Here is a 16,377-nt window from a genome sequence, read left to right on the forward strand (position 1 = left end):
TAATTACATTTTAAAATAAACCATTTTCTTCTTTACTCACCTGCCAAAGCCTGCACTCAGAAGTCTGTTTTTCTCTTGTAATGGTTGATGTGTGAGGAATGCAGCTTTCTCCCATTGATTGTTGCAGGAAAAGAACAAATAACTGAGCTTGTGTCTTGGTAAGCGAGCTCACCTTTAAAATGTGTTCTGTAAATGCCAAGCGTACACGTGTTAATGATGTAGGAGCTCACCATTTATAAATGTAATTATTTATGCATGATGCTTTATCGGTAAAACACTGTCCTTGTCCTAAGAAGCATAATCCTGCAAATGCTTATTCATAGACCTTGTCCTTCATCACATGAGACAGTGGGGCTTACCCACAGGAGTAAAGACTATTTGAGTAAAAATGGTCTGGATCAGGAACTGAGAGGCCTTACCTGTCCACTTTTAATGTGCCTAAAGTCTAAATATCCCAACCAAGTGAAGGGAGGCAGTGGGACCTAGTGGATAGAGAGACCTGGGTTCTGTGTCTGATTCTGTCGCTGACTTGCTGTGAGACCTGGGCAAGTCACTTCCTCTGCCCTGTGCCTCAGTTTCCCCATATGTTAAATAGGGATAATGATACAGACCTCCTATGTGAAGTGCTTTGAGATGTACTGATGAAAAGAGCGATATTATCCTGTCCCACTCCACCTCTGGGGAAATTTATTGGTGAATAATGGAAGTGCAAAATAATACATAGATTCCAAGGCCAGAAGGGACCATTGTGATCATCTAGTCCAGGCCTGCACAACTCGTAAAGTGGCGAGGGCCATATTACTCCAAAGAAAATAGCTGAGGGCTGAAACCCCCCGGCCCCGCTGAACCCCCCCCAGCGCCGCCGAACCCCCCTCCCCCCCAGCACCACCCAGCCCCCCCGAAACACCCTCCCCAGCGCCGCCCGCCCCGCGGAAACAAACCCTCCTTCCCAGCGCCGCCCCACCAAAACAGCAGTATTGAACCTTTGTAATATGTTCTAGCGGGCTCCTAAGGTAGTATAATTAAGGTAAAAGAAAAATGTCTTTTTGCTAGAAGTAGAATAAGATCTTCCCCCCACTTTGTAATCAATTGCCCTGTTGAATGAATGAGGTGTGAACGAGGAAGGCGTGGAAAGCAGGCACCTCCAGACAGCTGCAACCCTTGGAGAGGGGATGGGAGCCAGACCAGATCAGTAGACCAGGTCAGCCACCAACTCACCGCTCGCCTCCTCAGCCCCCCCCTCCCCTGCCGCCGGCTCACCTGCCCCCCCGCCACTACCCGCCCACTCGCCTCCTCAGCCACCGGCTCACCTGCCCCACTGCCCGCCTGCTCGCCGCCTCAGCCCACGTGGGCCGCATGTTGTGCAGGCCTGATCTAGTCTGACTTCCTGTATTACACAGGCCATAGAAATTTCCCAAAATAATTCCTAGAGCAGATCCTTTTAAGAAAACATCCAGTCTTGATTTAAAAGTTGGTAGTGGGGGAGAATCCACCACAATCCTTGGTAAGTTGTTCCAATGATTAATTACCCTCACTGTTAAAAATTTTATGCTGTATTTCAGATCCAAATTTGTCTAGCTTCAATTTCCAGCCATTGGATCATGTTTTATCTTTTTCTGCTATCAGTACTTCCCTGGCTAAATGCAGGTGTACAGTCCCCAGATTCTCATTTAGTAGTGTCACAGCGAGGAAAGTGTATGGGTGGTGGTCTACTTTGGTGCAGCCTCCATATGGACCCTGGCTGAACCTATATTCAAAATGCTTCTCTCGTGGCCTTGTTTTGCTTGTACATGCTGCTTGTCTTTATGCAGCCAATAACAAAACAGGAAGGAATTGTCCTCGTGTAAGTAACCACTGGCTTTTCATCCCTGCTTCAGGCTCTTTAAATTGAAGAAGCGCTACAGGAATGTCCTGGACACAATGTTTGAGTTATTCCCCAGGATGGCCAGGTATTGCACAGCCCTCCTTGGAGGGGGAAAAATGGACAACATCCCAAAGAAGCGTGTACTAATATGGCTCTGCCATTTCCAGGGTAATGAATACCTGGGCTGGGGTCAGAGTAGAAGCGATCACTTTTTTTTTTCTTTGCAGTGCAACACAAAGAAATACATAAAGAGCTCTCCAGCACACTAGGCCTAACACCTGATGCACATTAACCCCTTTGCTCCTGAGCACAAGGGCAACCCCACTGTGGCACTTGTTTGGTTTTTAAGTGATGATGGTTTTTGTGCAAAGAAGGTTTCACAAAGGAGATGTGTATATACCCAGGGTTGCCTCATGTCCTTGGTACAATAGGGGACCAGACGGGTTACAATTATTGCGAAGTGATGTGGAATGCCCGTTTAATTAGTCACTGAGATAAGGAGCCATTGTCCGTGTATGACATCACAGTATCTTATTCCCCTGCTGCAGAACTAGCTAGGTGTTCAGACATGTTAACCAACTAGGCTTATTTCTGAAGCTGTTCTGACATCACTGCTGATGGTCAAGGAAACAAAGAGGATAGAGCGATGTTGGCTTGTGCTTCATTAGAGAAACTGGGTGGTGGGGAGGGGGAATAAATATTTAATGGCTTAATGGAAAGGAGCAAGTCTGTAAGGAAAGAAGGGTTCTCTTCAAGTTTCTCAGAGCTTATTTCTCACCAAGGGCGTGGTACAGACCTCCATAACTCTAGACTTTTAAAACTAGTTGAGACAAACACTGCACATGTTCCATAGGCAACAAAACAGCATTGCAGGGAGGTGGTCTAGATGCTACACTGGGGTTTACTGTAGATGGTAGAGATGGAAAACTGCTTAGAGAACAGCCAGTCTGAGTGACTTGGCTTTTTTCTCTGTCCTACCAACTGGTGAATAACAGAATTAGGCTGTCTCTACACTGCACACCTTACAATGGCGCTACAGCCGCACAACTGTAAGGCATGCAGTTTAGCCACTCTGTCACCAGGAGAGAGCTCTCCTGACGACAAAATAAAATCACCCCAAACAAAGGGCGGTAGCTTCATTGGCCGGAGAGCGTCCCCCGCCGACAAAGCGCTGCCCACACTGGTGCTTTTCATCGTTAAAACTTTTGTCATTCAGGGGTGGGTGAGGGTTTTTTTTCCCACCTCCTTGAGGGATGAAGGTGCAGTGTAGACAAGGCCTTACTTTTGTTTCTCTCTCCTCCAGCCTGGGCTTAACCCTGCTTATCTTCTACTACTCCTTCGCCATTGTCGGCATGGAATTCTTCTCTGGGGTTGTCTACCCAAACTGCTGCAAGTGAGTACCCAGCAACCACCTTCCTCTGAAATGGCCTTGTTAATAGCCTGGTTCAATGCCAAGCCAGGAACATTGTGTCTCATATCTGTATTTTCCTATCAAGAAAAGGCCAGTGGATGTATGTTTACTGAGAGTGGTTGGTCTGAATTGGGATTCCCAGTAAAAGGGAGACTTCCACTTCTCTCGCTGAGACTCAAGGCAATGATCTTTACTTACAGTTTGAGAAGGGAGAGGGGTAGCAATGTGCTAGTTGGTAGTGCTGAGTATTTGAATCACTGCCTGAAGCAGCTGGGCTGGGATGCTTGCTCTATAATGGCACCACAGCAAAGCACTCATGTAGTATGTACGATGCTGCAGTGCCCCTGTCAGAGGTACCACTTTAAAGAACGGCATTCAACATGCAACAAGTGTTGGCAAGAAGGAAAAATAGCTTCCCTGCCCACAGGTCTCTAAGCATGCCGGTGTCTGTCAGCACCTGTAGCTTTGCACGTTTTTCCAGAGCGCCTCTCATTGTATGTTTGCCCTGGCTTCTTTAATCAGCACGAGTACAGTTGCAGATGCCTATCGCTGGGTGAATCACACGGTTGGAAACAAGACAGTGGTGGAAGAAGGTTACTACTATCTGAACAACTTTGACAACATTTTGAACAGCTTTGGTAAGAGGAATATTTACATGTTGGTTCTTATCCAAGATAATTGTTGACCATACTCCTCGCATCTACTGCTGCCGAATGCAGAACGATCCTGTGTGGATTTGGTGCTTATGTAGGGGTGAGACTCTTAACATAGCTTGCATAACACCTGTCCATGCTTCCTTCTAGTCCCCAGAATTCTACCAATGCGTGTCAGTCCTGGTCCACAGTACCCCTTCCCCCTGCCCGCCCACATGTAGCTCTGCCAAATGACCTGCAGACCCCTGCTCTGGATCCCTAACAGAGTTCTGCTTATACTGTATACCTCAAACCTGGCGCAGCATCCCTTTCCTGTCCTGGGTTCTGCTGCTGGCTAACTGAATCCAACTGTGTGGTGATCTTACAAGGTAAACCTATCCTGGAGACCAGCATGAAACCTGCCGACTTGTTTTGACATGTGATCTGAACCAGTTTTGTATCCATGTTTCCAGAGATGAATAAAGAGCAACTCCACTACCCTGCTGAGCCTCTAACACTGATCTTGTCACTCTCTGGGTTTTTTTTTTTTTTTTTCTGATTTTAAACATGAGTCAGGCCTGCAGGAGGAGGAGGAGGATGGTGGTGATTGATTTATTTTTTTCTTTGTGGATCTCTCCAGAGTCTTGCTTAGCGTGGACTGGCATGGCAGACTCTGGTTCCACTAAGAAATGTGGGCCAAACTGTGCTCTCTGTTATACCATTATAACTCTAGAGTCACTCCACTGTCATCAGTAGGGTGACTTCAGATTAACTGCAGTGTAAGTGAGAGCAGAATCTGTCTCCTGTCATCAGCACTCAAGTATTTCGTACTCTGTCTATACTGAAATGAGGTGTCTTATGAAGAAAATGGGAGAAAGCATGTAATAGGGGAAACTAAGGCATTGAAATGACTTTGAAACAGGTCAGGCTGGCTAAAGCACTTCTTGGTTTGTCCTTTCTGTCTCCATACAGTTACGCTGTTTGAGTTGACAGTTGTCAATGACTGGTACATCATCATGGTACGTAGATCTTGGGGTACTTAAATGTAGTCAGCACCAGGGCTGTGTCATCAATTCTTCATCACTCTGCAGGGCAAGATTCTCTTTAGCACAGATCCTTTTTCATCACTCTGATGGAGAATGGCCAGCTTTGGCTGACATGGATGGGATGAGAGGGTGGCACTGTTAGCTGCCTGCCAGGAGCTGTCCGCCCCAGTAACGTCACTCGGGTATTCTGACAGACTGGTTGCCACTGGCTGGCTCAGCGCTGTACCTTTTGGCTCTTGTACAGCATGTGACAGCTATTGAGTAATTCTGAATGGCTTAGGGAGAAGATGGAAGATTCTGAATGCTGCCCTTTTACTTCATGTATTTCTCAATGAGGTTTCTCATCAGTCTTCTGATTTCTTCTCTCCTCCTCCCTGTCTCCTCTTCCCCCCACCCTTCCACCTTGCCATGTCTGGTTGAATGACCGCCATTCTCTGTAATGCTATTGAGGAAATCTGCATTAGGAGTAACCTCAGGATCCCTGATCCAATGAATTCTGAATGCATTATGGCAGACCTGCTGTACCTTCGGTGTAAGGGTGTTAGTGACCTCACTCTTCAAGCACCTCTGTACTATAGCTTGTTGTTCCAGGCACCATGCTGTATATTGTTAGCTAGATATGTAGAGAGACCGCTATCTCTACACTGTTCAGTAGCACTCATCACCATTGTGTGAGTATTTACACATCAAAGTACTATATGGGAATCTGTGTTCAATCCTTTAGGGGAAGGGCTTCAGGCCCTGGGGCCAGCTGGGACTTTGAGTATGGTGGAGGCAGTCCCTGGGGTTAGATACATGAGGTGCACTACTTGTCCCTTATGCCATGAGGTACAGATTTACATTTTGGGGGACGTGCTGCTTTGTCTGCTCTCAAGGGGACTAATGGCAGCTTCCCTCTTTGCCTGCCACTGAACTCCTGCCTCTCTTGCCCCTAGGAAGGGGTGACCTCGCAAACCTCTCACTGGAGCCGCCTCTACTTCATGATCTTCTATATCGTGACCATGGTAGGTCCTCAATGCACTTTTGATGGAAAATCTCTAAATGCCAGCGGCAGTCTTGCTACATTCTAATGGAAGAATCCATGGCCAATTAGGGAAGTTCTCCTCTTTATGAAACGTAGCTCAGAAAGAGGCACGTGTCCAAATCACTTTCACTAACTTTAGTATGGCAAAAACTACAAGTGTTGCCAGAATCGACACATTATGTACAGAAGCTCCCCGACTTATGCAAGCGTTCTATTCCGGAATACCTTGCGTAAGTAGAGTTTTGCGTAAGCTGGGAACGTATCTCCGACAATTACGCCCCCTACTACCCCTCCCCCCCCCCCAAAAAAAAAAAGCTTATGGAACTTTTTCCGTAAGTCCGCATTTCCGTGAGTCGGGTTTGCGCAACCCAGGGAGCGTCTGTATCTGGATGGGAGTTATAGTGGTATGCAGTGGTGCCCCCATCTTGTCATACCGCCCATTCCCAGTTCACTGGCAGGCTGTTACACAAACACACCACCTAGACTCATGGATTAGGATTTGTAGACTCCCTCTGGTGAAAGGAGGGTGAGAGGAAGCAGCAAGAATTCAGGTGCAGTTCAGTTAGAACCAGATTTGGAAGGACGCTGCAGTTACAAACCTTGTGACGTGCTCTACTCATTCTGGCTCCCTTCCCAGGTGGTGATGACAATCATTGTGGCCTTTATACTGGAGGCTTTTGTGTTCCGCATGAACTACACCCGAAAGAACCAAGGTTCAGAAGGTTAGTGCCAGGCCTGGCCAGCCTGCTGGTCTGTATATCTTTGCTCTAAAGTCTGGCTTGTGCATATGAGAGAAAACGACGGAACAGGAAAGGCCTGATTTTATAACCTCCTCACATGCACCCACAATTCTGTGGTTGCTAATAACTGCAGTTGCTGTATTTAAATATCAAGCTACCCGATTGCACCCAGCTCAGGTAGCTGGATATCCAGTGGCAGCAGTTGTAACTGCGGTTATTTGCATTCCCAATTGAGTGCGCACACAATAGGCTATGAGGTATAGGCCCTTTTTTAAAAATCAGACCTTTGGCCCCAAACATCCTAGGAACTAGAAAAACCCTCCCAGTCCAACATACCTGCCATCTCCTGATTGATCGTTCTTTTCTAACTTGTTGGTAAGATGTGGCTCCTCTTGCCAACTCCCAGTCTGAAGAGGTTGGGCCTATGCCTCTAAAGGAATAAGTCAACACCTTGACTGGCCTCCTGTTTATTCCTGTACAGCCAGCTTTGTGCTATGACGCTTCAGAAGAGTCCCAAAAATTATTAAAGGATTGGGAAGCAAGCCTTGGAGTGACAGTCTCAAGGAGTTTGATCCATTTAGTGTAATAAAGAGAAGGGCAAGGGGGGCCTTGATGGTGGTTTATAAGTACCTACACGGGCAACAATTTGATAATGGGTTCTTCAGTCTAACAGGCAAAGATATAACAAGATCCAGCGGATGGAAGCTGAAGCTAGACAAATTCAGACTGGAAAAAAGGAGTAAACTTTTAACAGTGAGGGTAATTGGCCATTGGAACAATTTACCAAAGATTGTGATGGATTCTTCATCATTGGCAGGTTTTAAATAAAGCTTGGATGTTTTTTCTAAAAGATCTGGCCTAGTTCAAACCAGAATGAATTCAGGGAAGTTCTCTGGCCTATGCTATGTGGGAGGTCAGTCTAGATGATCACAGTGGTCCCTTCTGGCTTTATAATCTCTGAAAACCCTTTGGGATTATTGCCATTGCTGATTAAAACTGACTTCCCAATGTCTTCTCCTTGTTTTCTTTCCCTCCCTCTGAAGAAGACAATGGCATTGTCCTGGAGAAGGAGATCTCCAAGGAGGAAATGGCAAGCGTAATTGAGCTCTACAGACGGAATTATGCTGCCTCTGAAACTGCCCCGCTGCAAAAGGTCATTGCACAAATGGACAAATATGAGGTAAAGAGAGAAGCTGGGATTCAGGCCACAATCCCTGCACTTCTGTGGTGCAACATGCAGGGGCACAGCTGTGGGGTTTAAAGGAGCTCTTCTGCTATGGTGCAGAGGGAGCCTCTTTCCACATTTGCCTTTGGCTCTTGTTAGAATCTGCTCTGTTGGAGGGACTCTGGATCGGTGCCCTGCAGGTTAGCACTTAAAACTCATTGCACTGAAGAAACTGCAGTTGAATTCCCAGGGCATTGGGCTGAATTCCCACTGTATTCCAGAGAGCACTGATCAAGACCTATCTCGCCATACACAATAAACATTGCTAAGAGGCATCCTGACCAGCTGACCCCACTGGGAAGGAGCATTCTGGTTTTTGAGAGTTCCTAATACTGCAGTTACTGTCCAGTAATTCACCTGTGCTGCCCCATCTTTGTTTCTGCCTGACCCACTACTGTACAGTTGTGTCCGTACAGTTGTGAAGCATTGTGCAATAATATAACTGTCAGTTCCAAGCTTCAGGCTTACTTCTCTGTAGACAATGGCAATTACTTTTACCACTGGTATCACAAAAGGGATATTGTCAAGCCTAAAAATGAAGTGACCTTGAAAACTGTCCCAGGCTGTAGCTCTTCCCTTCAAGAGCTCTGTGCCTCATGATGTTGGGAGACTTTAAACTGATTTTTGTAATAGCTGGAATTTTCCCCTTCCATCCCACACCCCGAATTGTAGACACCAGACTCGCTGTACTAGATGACCGCACATTTGCATCAGTTGGCTTGCTGTATCTCTCATTGCTGGGGTATTGAAATGTTGAGCAATTGTACCCACAGATAAAATTCAGAACTGGAATCTTGACGGTTACATCTGCCAAAGAGGAGGCAGTTTTCAAGATATTAGGTCTAAAAATGGCTCTAACCTCAACCATGTCCATTTAAAAGAACAGTTTAAATAAGAAAGTTAAACCAGTAACTGTAAGGATATTCTTAATACTCCTCAATTATAAATAACCCAAAATGATGTCACAGTAACTTAGGCTGTTACTCTGCTTGTGTGGGTTGAAACTAACAAGACCCCTTGGGTAAGCTAGCGGGTATAGGTGAATGAGGAAAGTTTAGTTAGGCACAATCTCTCTCGGGAAGCTTGGGTTCTCATCTCACCACTGAGCTAGCTGTGACCTAGTGGGGCAGGGAGTTGTTGGAGGACCTGGATTCTTTTTCCCATTTTTATTAATATCTCTATACTTTTTGTTTTCTCAGCAAACATCAATGCTGTTTCTGGGACGGCGATCAAGGACCAAAAGTGACTTAAGTATGAAAATGTACGAGGAGGAGATACAGGTAGGAAACATCGACTTGCAAACGTCCTCATAAGTTTCTGATTAGCAGGACACTGTCCATTGGTTAGAATGTTTAATCATTCTTTAAACGTTGGGAGTCTTCCACCCAGAAGAACCAGACGGCAGGATGCTCTGCAGAATATACAGTATATAAAGGGCATCTCACAATATTCATAACCTCATACATTTATGTAGCCCCTTACAGGCCAAAGTGCTTCGCAAACTGTGCGTGCCACTGAAATGAAGTGCTCTCCAGGGTGAAACACAGCACACATTTACCAGTGCCAGCAACACCGCCTGGCAGTTCAGGGCAGGAGGTGAAGAATAAGGTTTAGAAACATCGAAGCTATGTCTACACTACACAGCTTACAGTGGTGCAGATGCTCTAAGCCAGGGGTTCCCAAACTGGGGGTCAGGACCCCTGAGGGGGTCACGAGGTTATTACATGGGGGATTGTGAGCTGTCAGCCTCCACCCCAAACCCCGCTTTGCCGCCAGGATTTATAATGGTGTTAAATATATAAAAATGTTTTTAATTTATAAGGGGGGGTCACTCAGAGGTTTGCTACGTGAAAGGGGTCACCAGTACAAAAGTTTGAGAACCACTGCTCTAAGCTGATGGGAGAGAGCTCTCCCATTGACTTAATTACTCCATTATGCAATTACTTAATTACCGCGAATGGCAGGAGAAGCTCTCCTGCCGACACAGCACTGTCTACACCGACGCTTAGGTCGGTATAACTTACATCACTCGGGGGTGGCTTATTCACTCACCGGAGTGACACAAATTATACCAACATAGGCTGTAGTGTAAACGTGGACCTAGATTAACTGATGAGGCAGTTCCTGCTAATAGTCTTCAACCATAGGAGGTCTCTACTGCAAAGGACAGTTGTTTTCATGCTTCCATCTTTACCAGTTTCTTTCACGTCCGTTATTAGTCTTATTTACTCCATTAAATAGCACCGTGATAGGGTACCCGTGTCCGTCTCCGATGGAGAGACCATGGTCTTAGTGGTTATGGAGGCTGAACTTCCCTCTTAACCCTGAGGTACTCCTACCATGCTAATCCTGAGCATGTTGGCGAAGAAGCCTCCATAGTCAGTCTGTTGAGCTGTGGGCATAGACTATTGCACTGCTTGAGCAAGTGGAGGTGGCATCATCCTTCCTTCTCTTGAGCCTGTCCTCCCCCGCCCCACCCCTCCTGGGTCAGTCGGCAGGGGCTCACTAATGAGCAGTGCAAACTGTGGGTGCACTCCGGCCATTTTATTTCCTTGGAGGCTTAGTGTGAAGTCACCAGGGCTGACTGGAAAACAAGCATTCCATGTGATGAAAAATTAACAGTTTGACATGGGTAACAAATGTTGAACTAAACAAAGACCTTTCAGAAATGAGAGCAAAACACTGACCAAGCGCTCCACGCTAGCTAATAGCCCAGTGGTTAGGGCATCTCCACGTTCGAGACCCTGCCCTGCCTGATTGAGCAGGGACTTGAACCTGGATCTCCCACGAAACCACCGGGCAACTACTTGTTCTGAGGGTGCTTGGGCACTCGTTCTTCCCAGTGGAAGTTCAGGCGAAACCAAAACATTTCCACAAAATTTTGGTTTTAACAAAAGCCTTTTGTTGAAAAGTTGCTGACTCGCTCTAAACATCAGGAGCCTTTTCAAACACTGGTAGGCTCGTACACTGAGAGGAGTGCACCAGGAAAATCCCTCTCTGGAGGGAAGGGGCCACTAACTCCACAGGAATTTGTCATGACTAATTTGATGATGATGGATACCAAAGGAGTTAATCTCTGCATCTTTCTGGTGTCCCTTCTGTTGCTAGCAGTGGGATGACCTGTGGCTCCTATAGTGAGTGTAACCCTGGTGCTTATCTTTAGTGTTGGTCAGAATCTGCTGAGACTCTTCTAATTTATAGCGAGTGAAATGACCAGTCTGTCCTTAGCAAATGAATCTTAAACGCCTGCAAAGGAGGCATGTCACTGAAAGATTAAACGTCCTTGCCAGGATTTCCCAGTGCATCCTGCTGTTGCAAACTCCATGTGAAGTGATGGGGTGATAGTTAATGCTTTGAACCCAGGAGCTGAGAGCTCAGTGCTTCCATCCTGCAAATGTTACAGCGATGCTCTAGTTAACCCTTTCCTGACAGCAGCTCCAGTTGTATCCAAACTTTGCACTGGAGGAAAAACAGATTTTTATAGAAGCCTTAAAAGAGACAGTGTAACTAAGCCCTCGCTATTTACTACTGCCAAAGCATTTGAGATGTATCGCACCCCTGGGTTCTCTTGTGTTTCACAGGGAAGGGGGAGAGTGTGGCTGTTCAGGGGAGAGTAGTATGGTATGGCGAAGAGACTTCTCTCATTGGGTGTGTTCTTCCCTCTGTTCAGGAGTGGTATGAAGAGCATTCCAGAAAAGAAGAATATCCGTGGCAAGATGTCTTCCCGTCCGGCAACCACATGCTGTCCTCGGGCCTCAGGCAGCGCTCACAGACAGTTATGTAGGCCAAGCTAGTGCAAACCATTCTTCTATGCAATAATCCCATAGTATTATTTTATAATGTATATAGATATATTCAGTCAAATTTTGGTTTTAAACATCTCTTCCCCTGGAAGACATCATGAGTTGCTTTGAATAAATGAAAAGCAAAGAACCAGAGGACTCAAAATAGGACTGCTGGAACCAAAAAAAATATATAAAGTTATAATATAACTCTTCAGCAAGACCCTATCGCTGCAACTGTGACTGATGACCATCTAATACAGAATACTCAGTTCTTCTTCCTGGCCTATGCTTCCCCAACACGGGCCCACGACTAGTTTTACCAGTTGGAAACCATGGGGAGGGATATTTAATCCTTTGGAAGAAGGAAATAATACTGAACCCACCTGCTAATATTGAAGTTCTGTGCTTAAAATATAGTTTCTTTAACCCATTAATTCTTAAATAAAAGAATCGGGGAGCAAGTTTGTATTTCCCTCCCCATCTAGTATCCAGCAAGGTGGGGTTGGATGAGAAGTTTACCACTTTAATCTACACCCATTCTGCCTCTTCCTAACTACCTAGGCTTATTGACCATTCTAGAGACACTCCCTGTTTCATTCCTGAGTAGCTCATCCAACCTCTTAAATCTGTTCTTTGGAGGATGGCTGTAGGACTGAGATCCAGTAGTTCTTTGGATCCTTACTAAAAGTGATGAGACTTGACAGAGTTCTGGATCAATGCCCTTGCTGAAGCTATCAAAGTTCTCTCTCTAGTGTTCTATGCTATGCAGGCTGGGAGCCATTTGACAAGTCCCAAAACTCTGGCGATCTGGTAGTAGGTGAGATGCAAATTCCACAGGACGGTGATGCTGAGCCTTTGCCATTCCACCCTCCAGTTTATAAGTGGAAGATCTTTGCCTGGTATGAGAATGAGGCAGCACAAGGTTAGTGACTGAGCTTCAGTGGGGCTGGATTGAGAAGTGCTGGGGAGGTGTGTGTGCATGTGCCTGCACAGCATCTCTGTGCAGTCACCAACAGGGTAACGTCACCTTTGATTTCCCAGGCAGGTTGACGTGACCACAAGGGAACTTTTCTCCTTTGCCGCCTCTCTTGCAAAAACTTTGCGAGCTCTGGGAACCACTATTTTATGAATCAGGGCCAGTTTGGGAAGCTTTTCTAATGGGAGAACTAGACTTAGAGATGTGGAAAACAACTCTTCCATCCACCTGCCCTTCTGTATCATACATAGAGACAGCTCTGCTCTGCTTTGTGCTCTGACTTGCTCCGGGACCGTGGGCAAGGTCACTTAATCTGTGTGCGCTTCTGTTTCCACACAATGGGAGTAACGAAGCCCACTTGTGTAAAGCATGCCACAGTCTGTGTATGGAAAGTGCTGAGTATTATAAAAGCATGGAGTCATGGCACATGTGCATTGGCAGATCAAAGGAGAGGTTGCCATGGTATCTCACCTTTGAAATTTGCTGTCTCCAGTGGGTGGGCCCCTCTAAATGAAGTGAGCTTTTAGGAATCCCTTTGGCAATCTGCACTCCAAAACTATTGCATAGGAGACTGCCTCCCTCCTAAATCAGACAGCATTAATCCTAATACCCCCTCATCCTTGGAGTTATAGACCCACTGTGAAGGACCATATTGCACTATATTGAGAGAAGGAAGGGAAAGAGTTTCCACAGCTGGCTGCACTGTTCATTTAGGAGCTGCTTTGTCATTCCCAGTATGGCCTATGGTGAGATTTTTCAAAAGCATCTCAAAGTCTTAAGAGCCCAGTTCCTGATGATTTAAGTCTCACGTGGTTTTGACAACCTCCCCCTCTATGGGTAGTGGTTCAGAGTGTTCTGACTAAGTGAATGAGATGGTAGTCACCACGCCTGCACCCATTGCATGCTGCTTGTCCTCACTGCTGCATTTTGGGAATTCATTGGATACTCAAATGAAACTCTCTGCTTCCTTTTTGTGTGCAATGGACTCCAGAGTTATGACGTGACACCTGAGCCCTGCCGAGTTTCCCTCTTGAGAAATCGGGGCCATTTTCCAAATTGTGTATCTCACATCCCGGACACTCACTGATGGGCAGCCCTGAAAAGAGCACATCTGCTGCTACGCCTGGAATCCTAGCTCTGGCATTCCACTCTACACTAGTCTCTAGATGCTGCAGAAGCACAACTTCTATTCGTTGCTGGCAGGATGGAAAGCACCAGGATTGTAAGGGTTAAAAACAAATGCAGCTGTTAGGGAAGTAAAAAAAGATGATTTTCAAAGCCATCATTCAGGCCTTTTTGCACTCCTGGGGGCACGGGGACTATATAAAGGGGGTATGAACCTGCAGAACATGGAGTTTTCAAGAGAGAACTCGTGATGAAGGGTGCACAGGATTGCTGAAAGACGTGTTCCAGAGTAAAAGTGCTACTCTGCCGTCTGTGGTTTTACTGCTGAGATTTTGATCTGGCCTGAAATATCCACTGTTTTTTTTTTTTTTTTTTTTTTTTTTTTTTTAAACTGAGGAGGTTTGTAGAGGTGACTTTTTCCAAATGACTTAACAGTCGCAAGGGAAAAAAGTTTGAGTACGGGGCATCCCCTTCCAATTGTCCTCCCCATCCCCTTCGTAGACACTGACTTACCGTAACTACAAGACAATCATTTTATAGGGATAAGGGAGGAAACACTGCAGGGTTTTGTATGCTGGCGGTTTGTTTATAAATAACTTTATGGACATGTCTGTACAACAGTCTGTAGATTTTCAGGCACATTAATAAAAACACCCTCTGCTACATAAAGACTGCTGCCTCAGCTCCTCTTTCCTGTGTCCGTTTCGATAACCAGTTGGTTCGTGGGTGAGCTATTGCCAAACTGAGAGGATCCCTGTCCTTAGATTGCAGTCGCTAGGCACAGAGACCCTCCTGTTGCCCCCCCCTCTAAAAGGTGCCTTAAACTTCTGCTGCGATACATTTAAAATGCTAAGTAACCCTAGGATTCTGTAAACTGGCTGCTTCCTTTCTCCAGCCCACCAGAGTTGTCCCTTGTGGTCTGGAGTGAAATTTTCAGAAGTGCCTAGATCCCATTTTTGTATGTGAGTTAGGAGCCCAGGTGTGTCTTACTTTCAGTGAGATTTAAGATCCTAAGTGCCTGTCACTGTTGAAAATGGGCTTTTTTAAATATCATTTTTAGATGGTTTTTAAATCTTGTGCAGATTTGGCACCTGAGAACAATCTCTTGTAACTGTGCAGTTCACTTTTCCGGGCATTTGAAGCTGCCACAACTCCAACTCCAAATGTTCACCACTATTTCTTCAACCCCTCATGCCGTCTCCACTCCTTGGGCTGCCTGTGTGTTGATGGATAAGTTTATTTCACCAGGCTTCTTGCCATCCCTGTTGCACAAGGCCCAATGACTAATCCTTGTGATCACTCAATCCAAGCACAGTGCTGACCCAGGATTAAAGAAAGCCATGACAATGCGATTTCCTAGGAAACCAAGAGGATTGTTTTCTTCTTTAATGGCAAACTAATCCACCCGTGACTGCTGTTCAGGGGTCCTTCACTATTGAAGGGAGACGACTGCTACTTCCCGTCAGCACTAGAGCAACTGAAATGTACTCCCAGCGCAGCTGGGTATGGTACAAGCTTCTGCCACAGCACTGCTGCATTTGCCCTTCCTGCGTATGTCGTTCCTGCTGCAGTGATGTATTTCCCCACTGCTCCATGGATGGACAGATGTACTGTAATAGCTCCTGTGAGCCCCAGTCATGGACCAGTCATAGGCACTGCACAGAGTCACTAGGCAGAAACCACTGAACGTTTTGTTTTGTAACCCTTCCATAAAGCATCGGAGCCTAACCTCGGTTTCCAGAGACTAAGAGGGTACGTATCGAGGCCACTGGAGCACTGACAAGTCTTTCAAAGTTGCACTGAAACGGTCATTTCACAGAATTGCTTTATTGTGCCAGGAATAATGATCACTTGTCGTATAGGGGGAAGGCTAAAAAGCCTGCCCATAACCCCCCTTTTCTGTGCAGCTGCAAAATGCCACTTACGGCAGCAGGGATTTAAACTGATCCCCATTTAAAATGTAATGCAAAGCCTTCCTCTGAAAACCAATCTTTCTTTAATTAACAAAACAGTCCCGGTTCTAAATCTAAATAATCCCTTTCCTTAAAAAAATCAATTGGAAGTTAATACTGGCAGTGGAGTCCCAGGGACGAAGTCCCGGCAGCCCAGGGTTGACATCTCATTTGGCTGGATAGCCCCTGGGCCAGAGGATGTCTAAACCGAGCAGCAATGTAGCCTCAACTCCTGCCGCTCCAGTTTCCTTTCCTGGGGCGGCAGGGTCACGGGAACCTTAGTGTACAGGATCCAAAGCACGCGCCCTCCAGGTGGGAAGTTCCAATTGTCATAATGCCTTCAGCGTAGAGAAATGGATACGTGTCCAGAGCTGTGCTCGCCAGGAAGGGAGCTCCGTCTCCCTCCCCTCCCGATGGCATGTCCTTCAGTGATTCATTGGGAATAGAACTGGCCCAGCCAGCGAATGTGGAAAGTCTCATGCCAGTTGCTCTCCTGCATCTGGCCAGCCCACTGTCGCCTCTTGCCCCTTCACCATCAGCAGGTTGGTCCAAGCCCTGCAGGCTCGTCACCCCGCTCCCACCATTCTCGCCAGAGGT

At 46.3% G+C, this 16,377-nt stretch overlaps 1 protein-coding gene across 1 annotated transcript in view; it reads left to right on the forward strand.

Moving 5' to 3' along the window:
- TPCN1 (two pore segment channel 1) overlaps positions 1–11,954 on the forward strand; it is a 58,408-nt gene extending 46,454 nt beyond the window's left edge. Inside the window, exons 19-27 of the mRNA XM_065417718.1 lie at positions 1,878–1,949; positions 3,168–3,257; positions 3,798–3,913; positions 4,880–4,926; positions 5,889–5,957; positions 6,615–6,699; positions 7,761–7,897; positions 9,142–9,222; positions 11,613–11,954. Of these exons, the coding sequence (XP_065273790.1) occupies positions 1,878–1,949; positions 3,168–3,257; positions 3,798–3,913; positions 4,880–4,926; positions 5,889–5,957; positions 6,615–6,699; positions 7,761–7,897; positions 9,142–9,222; positions 11,613–11,726 (811 nt within the window). The 3' untranslated portion in view covers positions 11,727–11,954. The remainder of the gene's footprint in view (positions 1–1,877; positions 1,950–3,167; positions 3,258–3,797; positions 3,914–4,879; positions 4,927–5,888; positions 5,958–6,614; positions 6,700–7,760; positions 7,898–9,141; positions 9,223–11,612) is intronic.
- Positions 11,955–16,377: the final 4,423 nt, after the last annotated feature.

This window comes from Emys orbicularis, chromosome 16, assembly GCF_028017835.1.
Source record: "Emys orbicularis isolate rEmyOrb1 chromosome 16, rEmyOrb1.hap1, whole genome shotgun sequence".
Lineage (NCBI taxonomy): Eukaryota > Metazoa > Chordata > Testudines > Emydidae > Emys > Emys orbicularis.